The sequence below is a fragment of the Engraulis encrasicolus genome, chromosome 9 (assembly GCF_034702125.1).
Source record: "Engraulis encrasicolus isolate BLACKSEA-1 chromosome 9, IST_EnEncr_1.0, whole genome shotgun sequence".
In the NCBI taxonomy this organism is placed as follows: Eukaryota; Metazoa; Chordata; class Actinopteri; order Clupeiformes; family Engraulidae; genus Engraulis; species Engraulis encrasicolus.
In genome coordinates, this window is record NC_085865.1 from 24,733,978 (window position 1) to 24,741,819 (window position 7,842).

The 7,842-nt window shown below is 45.3% G+C and overlaps 1 protein-coding gene across 3 annotated transcripts in view; it reads right to left on the reverse strand.

Moving 5' to 3' along the window:
- The window catches only part of arhgef4 (Rho guanine nucleotide exchange factor (GEF) 4), a 187,741-nt gene extending 181,397 nt beyond the window's left edge, over positions 1-6,344 (reverse strand). For 2 of the 3 annotated variants that reach the window (XM_063206812.1, XM_063206811.1), the window contains exon 1: positions 5,366-6,343. In XM_063206812.1, coding sequence (XP_063062882.1) covers positions 5,366-5,602 — 237 coding nt within the window. In that variant the 5' untranslated portion in view covers positions 5,603-6,343. Of the gene's footprint in view, positions 1-5,365 lie in introns of all 3 variants that reach the window. The other variant, XM_063206816.1, reaches the window with a different exon arrangement.
- Between the last annotated feature and the right edge of the window lie 1,498 nt (positions 6,345-7,842).

The following is a 7,842-nucleotide window of genomic DNA, read 5'->3' on the forward strand; positions in this document are numbered from 1 at the left end:
AGACACATTTAAATGAGATTAATTTAACTGTATTGATAGGTAGATCGTTCAAGTCCATCTCAAAAGAAGTTTGTTTCTTTGCATTTATCCTGCAGCAACAACCCTGATTGCTCCTTCATTCAGGATGATCAATAAGCTGTAAGATTACACTACTACCACTAGTAATGGGTGAGTGGTTAGGGCGTCAGACTTGTAGCCCAAAGGTGGGTGGGGGGAGTAATTAACCAGTGCTCTCCCACATACTCCTCCATGACTGAGCCTGGTACCGTCCTGCCGCGCTGCCCCCTTGCACGGGTGAGGCATAAAATGCAAATTCGTTGTGTGCAGTGTCCACTTGTGTGCAGTGTTCACTTGCGTGCTGTGGAGTGCTGTGTCACAATGACAATGGGAGTTGGAGTTTCCCACATGGGCTTTCACTTCACTTTCACTTCTTTTTCTAAAGTTGGAAGATCAGCAGTTTGTGGATGAGTAAATACATTCTAGTGAATACATTGCATTGGTGGGTTAAGAGGGTCTCAACGGATTAATTCAAGAGGTGGTTTAAGTTGGTTTTCTTCTGTTTATCCTGCACTTATGGTGATATTTGTGCAGAGCAGAGGTATGTGGATGGATAGGTGAGTGAGTGGGCTAATGAGAGTGGCAGACATGAGGTGAGGTCAGGGCCCCTTGACCCCGCTATGCTCTCTGACCCCACCATGCTCTCCAGCTGCTTATGTCACAGCAGGCCAGACTATAGCCCTTAAGCACCCCCATAACTCTCTCCCTATCTCTCTCTCTCTCTCACACACACACACACACACACACACTTTCACTCTGTCTCTTTCACACACACACACACACACACACACTCTTTTTCACACACACACACACACACACACACACACACACACACACACACACACACACACACACACACACACACACACACACACACTCACTCTTTTTCACAGACACACACTCTCTCTTTCACACACACACACACACACACACACACACACACACACACACACACACACACACACACACACACACACACACACACACACACACACACACACACACACACACACACACACACACACACACACACACACACACACAGCCTCTAGGCAAGATTAAACCTTCCACCATAGAGGCAATCCCGTGTCAACTACATGCTGAGAGCCCCCTGTTTCACCTAGGCCACTGGGGAGGCTACAGCCCTCTGTCCCAACTAGTGGGTAGGCTATAGTACATTCCTTACCCATCAGGACAGGGATGTCAAACTCAGATGTCAAATCTGGCCCGCGGAGTCATTTTATTTGACCCGCAAGATCATTTCAAATATGTATTACAGTTGGCCCACCTAAACCATTAATATATAGCGTAACAAGACTTAAACATGAAATTTGGTGCGTCACAGCAATATGAGTGGGCCCAGGCCAGTGAAACAGCTCACACTCATATGCAACACAACATGTACCGGCACACTTACTGTAATATATGACGGGGAATCTGTTTGTGAAATGTGTGTTACGTGTGTATAAGTGTGTGTATGCACAATTTTAGTCTGTCTTTTAAAATAAATATTGAGTTTGGCCCGCGACTTTGTTCCAGATTTCGATTTTGTCTCTTGGTCAATTTGAGTTTGACACCCCTGCATCAGAACCAGTGGGTAGGCTATGGCCCTATGTCCCAGGTAGGCTAGTGTGGAGCTACAGCCCTGCATCCTACCTGAGTCACTGGATAGGCTACAGTACCTTCCTTAGCCACCATACACACGCCAGTGGCAGTGGGTACAGCCACCTAGACTACAGCCCTCCGTTCTCCCACCTGGGCCAGTGGGAAGGCTTCACTACTCTGTCACATCCTTCCTAGGCCAGTGGGTGGGCTACAGCTTGACACCATCTAAAGCAAATTTGTTTATCTTGGTCTCAAGAGAGATGAACAGACCAAGGATATGGATCACTGGAACCATGTCGTGTGATCTGAAGAGAACAAGATAAACAAATTTGCTTTAGATGGTGTCAAGTATGTGTGGTGGTAAACAAGTGAGTTTTACAAAAAAGGTGTATCCTCTCATAAGCCAAGCATGGTAGTGGGACTGACATGGTTTGGGGATGCATGAATGCTGTCAACATTGGCAATCTGAAATACACCTAAAAGAAACATACATGTCAACATGCACTGTGACTACTGAAGCAGATCATGATATTCTCCATAGGATTGCATTCAAATCTCACACCAATCTATTTAAGCCAGATGCAGACTCAACATTTAAAAGTTCAATGCAAAGAAAGGTTGAAACGCACACTGATGACCTCCCTTGTCATCCCTTTTCATTTCGAGACGATTCGAGCCAACATAGCCCCTTCTCTACCGGATTTTAATCTGGGGTGTACTCACTTTTGTGAGTACATGTTCAAACATTAATGGCTGTATGTTGTTTTTTTCTGAGTGAACAAGAAATTTAAGCGGTTAAATATGTTGTTAAAAGGTCACTAATCATTGTGTCAAAGTTACATTTCTGTAATGCTTTCCTATGAAAAGATATACTCAAAAATCTGCAAAACTGTGAGGGGTGTATTCACTTTCGTGATATACTGTAATAACATTTTTCCAAGTACCCCCTGCAGTGTGCTCGCGTACCCCTAGTGGTACACGTACCCCTGGTTGGGAAAGACTGACATAGACTACAGCCCTCCGTTCTCCCACCTGGGCCAGTGGGAAGGCTTCACTACTCTGTCACATCCTTCCTAGGCCAGTGGGTGGGCTACAGCCCGACTTCACACCTTAACTCCCCCGGTATCAACAAAGCTACTCTACTCTACTCTATCGCACCTCATTGAGGCCACCCCACTGACGCCAGTGAGTATACAGCCCTCTGTCTCACCCCAGCTAGACCAGTGGGTAGGCTACGACTCTGCATCCCATCTAAGACCTAGAGGGGACTGGGAAGGCTACATCCTACCCAGGCTGGTGGCTAGGCTACAGCCCCCTGTCTGGTGTAGGCCAGTGAGTAGGCTACAGCTCTCTGTCCTAACTAGGTCAGTGGGTAGCAGGCTACAATCCCTCGCCCTACCCTACTTAGGCCTTGTTATGGCATTCCAAAGATACATTTTTGGCAAATGCAGTATATGGCAGATTTAGTCCGTCTTTTGTTTTTACTTTGTCATAGAGTATTTGGGCCAACTAAAGGCCATGAGCCTTTAAGTTTGTCAAAGGTTTCCTGCCATATATGGCCCATAACATTTTTGCTATCTGGGCTGGGTAGTCTACGATCCCTTGTCATATCCAACCTAGGCCAGTGAGAAGGCTATAGACCTGTGGCTACAATCAATCCCTCGTCCTACCAAGGCCAGTGGGTAGTAGGTTACAATACTGAACATTCCATACCCATCTGGACCTGCCAGGGCCACTTAGACTACACAAACCTCTGAACCCCTGGACTCTGCCACATATCACTTTCACACCACTGCGCCATCTGTTAAAGCACTGTTAATAAGACAGTTGTAACATGCATGCACATGCATGCAATTATTTTGTGATTGAGGGTTCTTCTATGACAAATACTCTTCAGCAGGTACAGTAACTAATCCTGCACTGTGTAAAAGACACTCTCAAACTGTCAGTGAAAAGGTTAAGACACCATCAGCCCTCACTTTTCTACTTGGCATGCTAAGAAGTAACTTAACTAACAACATTGGAGAAGGCAAGTAAGGGAAAAGGGGAAAAGGAGGGAGACAAGACGTTGCTTGTCCAGCAGAGGCACCTTTGCTATGCCAAATCTGGTCCAGCTTGGCTCTGTCAGGTCTCGTTCTCGCTCTCCCCAAAACCCGCCGCCACATGCTAAAACATACCCCGGGGGCGACTGCCTGCGCAACTTGACTCTCTCTCTATTCCACTCACAACCTGGCAACCCGGCCTTAATTACTTGTAGTAGCGTGTCTGACCGTCAGACCGCTGTGTGTGTGTGTTTGTGTGTGTGTGTGTTAGTGGCTCCTTTACAATGCTTTGTGTATATCCGTGCATCCGTGCATCCGTTCCTTCCACCCACCCATCTAATCTTTATTCCAACTGCTCTGCCCTGGCTCTGCTGCCAAAGAAGAGCTAAACACACTGTATGCCAATTCAACACAGTGCACAGGGCTGTGATTTACGTCTTGTTTTGAAGGGATCCGCTCTGTTCTGCTCCCTGAACCATTTTAATGGCGGCACAAGATGACAGCCTGCATTTTTATCGGCCACTCTCTGGCAAGTTAACAAGTGAGCTGCAACAGTGTGAGGAGGAGAGCAGCGTAAATGCTTCTGGGGGCCAAGAGCAATTTTACATTAGCAGCTGTTCTTCTGCTGAGTTGTTAAGGAGGGGAGAGGAAGAGACGGCTCAGGGCTTTTTTTCACAGTCATAGAAGTGGAAACACGGTACAGTAGCATGTCCAATCCTTTTAGCTGGTGATGGCAAGGCAGTCACACTACTTACCGCTGGGTTGTGAGGGCAATCTGCCTATTCAGTTCTCATTTGGTGCCATTTGAAAACACATACAATACATTTATTGCAAAGTGTCATTTAGTTTTAAAGGTCATTACATTTCAAACTGAAAACAGTATTTATGAGTGACTTAATACCTGAAGCTTTCAAGGGAGTGACTATTGCGACAGCTGCAGGTTGTTCAGAGCCTAATCTTGGTCATGACGCATTGTGTCAGAGAATATGTTTAATACCAAACATCATGGGGATCATGGTGGTGGGCGTATAAGGGATTTTCTCTGGGGTTCGGCCACTGACAGGCCACCAAGTGACAACCTGCTACAGTTTTGGGTGCAAAATCAAATGATAAGGTGTCATTTGTCCCTACACTTATTCTACCTATGTCAATTAGGCACACAATCAATGCACCAACCTAGTTGTTATTCCAAGAACTGAATCTTCAAAGAAAAAATGTACCACAATAGTTTTAAGTTAGGTTACACATTTGAATGAAAACACCTCATATTGGTGAGCAGCCTGCTTTTGTAGGTGCTGTGGAAAATCCTGAGTTCATGCATTCATGATTGAGGTCCGTGCAAAAATAACAGAGCACACCAGCAGCCCAGCAAAACCAACCTCGGTCAGTCCCCATGGCAACTTAGTGTAAGCTCGTGAGAGCGCGAGCCAATGTGGGGCAGGTAAGAATTGTGGCACAGTCAGAGCAAACATGAATTTGCTCTAAAGCGTAAGGTATAGATTGCCATAAATTATGGGAATTCACTGTAGGCCTATTAGACAAAAATGTTACATTGAAACAGGGTTGTCTTTGTTGTTGTTCTGAATCTGCAAAACACTTCAAACCACTTGCTATCCACACCCTTAAAATAATCTCAGTGGCGGTAAACTGAGTCACCTCACCTGGCACAACTTGAGCACAGCCCAGCAGAATATGTACGCGGATATGGTGAACTTCGCGACCATGTACGGGTCCGACGCACATGGCTGGTACATTTGTGCTTCATCCCATTCCCAACTTTGCACTGTATGACTGGGCGCGCTATGGGTATCCTCCGGCGAGTCGGTCGTTGTGGATTCCTCCGAGGGCTTGCTGTTGTTGCTGCAAGCCTTCCCCTCCTTGTCACGGTCATCGTCCATCTCATTGACGAAATGACCAACTACTTTATCTTGTTGAAAAACAAAATGTGTTGATAAAAGTATCTAAAGCATCACCACACCAAAAAGCGAATCTCCCGTTTTCAATCGCATCGAAAACTTGCAAATGTCCATTCAGCGCAAAAACATATATATATCCAATGTTTCAAAGACGTCGAAATAAGTTATTCCTGTTCCATGCGACTCTGGCGGGCTTAGGTGAGGGTAGCCAGTAGTTCACGAGGCTACAGAACACACGGCCACGTTGCGCGAGCGTGTGGTGCGCTGCACTCAGGAAAATAAACAGGGAGACCCAGCCTACACACTTGACACTTCCACTCCTCTCTCACTACTGGGATGGTGTTTGGGATATCGCATCACAGAGAACCAAACCACAGTTCCTTGGACAACTAGAGAAAGTCAACGTGAATAAAGTTATGTGGGTGGAAACTGAGTGTTTTTTCACAAGCGCGAAAAATAGATTGGGATTTTTTTTACGCACGGATTTTTTCAGTGTCAATTTAGGCTACAGTCAATTTAGAGATTGAACATTTTAACAAAAACTAGCTCCTTCAAAACCAACAGTTTCTTTTAGACTTTGTCCAGCTCATTAACGCACTCTATTGAGAAACTGAGATTTCCCTGCTGACTGAAACGAACAATGGCTCCATTTTCCCCAAACTTTTTTTTCCAAGGATGCATTGAATGGAATCTCAGCTGTTCTTTTGTGCGATAAACATTTCTTCGGCGAAGGATAGAAGTCCAAACACTATCCAAAAAAGGCAGCTTTGTGGGGTCAAGGCGAGCAGGCGTTGACAGCAATGGATGTCTTTCTCTTTTTAGCAACGTCTCCCGTCAACTGCTTCTGCTTGCGCATGGACCCCCTGGCGATACAAAATGGTTTAGTTGGTGAGGACAAGCAGATTTGGATATGAAAGGATCTATTGAGGTCTATGACCATTCTGAAATGAACAGACAAAACATTATCTTTCTCCTAGTCTCGGGTCGTTCCCAAAGTGTCCTTATTTATTGATGCCCTAAAAGCTGAAAAATAACCATAAGTGGATTTTAATCACTCGCTTTGCGTTGTATTGTGAAATGCCTAGAATGACAGCCAGATGTCCAAATTGAAACAGAGCACTACAAATGAGGCTGTCGAGAGTTGAGCCCCAAGTCAATCTTCATCTGCCTGGCAATATGACAGAAGGAGTGTTTCCCCAATATTGAATTTACTTTTTGAGTTGTAATTTTAGGATGAAGAAAAAAATCTAGTGGACAAAAAATAGACAAAAAAAAGAAATTGCTACCACCTAGTGGCCACTACGAATATTATTCTGCTTACTTATTTGAAATGCTGTTGTTGCTGTGTTCCTGCTGCAGGAAGTCTTTACAAATATCCTTTTTCCAATTCAACATTCCAACCAGCCTTTCTCCTCACATCCCTCAGCAAAGGTAGTTGATGCACACACCCAATCCACGCACACGCCGGGTAACCCAGCACCCAGTTCTTACATTCCAGTGGACATGGTGGTGTCTAGCACTAATGAAATCACCATGTCCCCTCATGCTTGCAGCCAGGTCACAGAACGGGTCACCACCACACATGGGTGTCAACTTCACTTGAAGTCTCCCTCGCCTCACAGATACGTCAATGACTACAGTCACTAGGCAAAATGCGTCTCTCCAGGAGATTAAAAAGAAATAAAAGAAATGGGGAAAATATTATTACAGGTCATTCCGAGAAATTAACTGACACCTACAGATTCTGAATGCATGCCATGCAGTTTACGCAGGCACTATAAATTGGGTATCTGTGACCCAAAAGCTGGAAATTGAACTCTAGCCCTCTTAGCTTTCCAATTATACTTGAAGTGGTGCTGGGTAGAAAAACACAACACACGCGCACACACACAGAGGTACAGAGTAGCACTTCATTACCATCTACCCAAGAGTTCAACCCAGTAGGGAAAGGGTAGGCTTCGGGGAAAATGGTGCCTCTGACCAACACTGCTTGGCCCGCGTGTTAAATTGAATATGTCAACATGCGATAACGTAGCCAACATCAGTCAAAACAGCAGGAAAGGAACTGAGATGATGAACTGTGTCCCTCATAGGTCATGGAGGTGTCAAGAGGGGAGCGAGAGAGAGAGAAAACTGTAAATGTCCCTCATCCCTTTCCTATCTCTGCCTGCCTCTATGTAGGCACATTACGACTCTGTTGCAGGGGCAGGTAGCTATAAAAT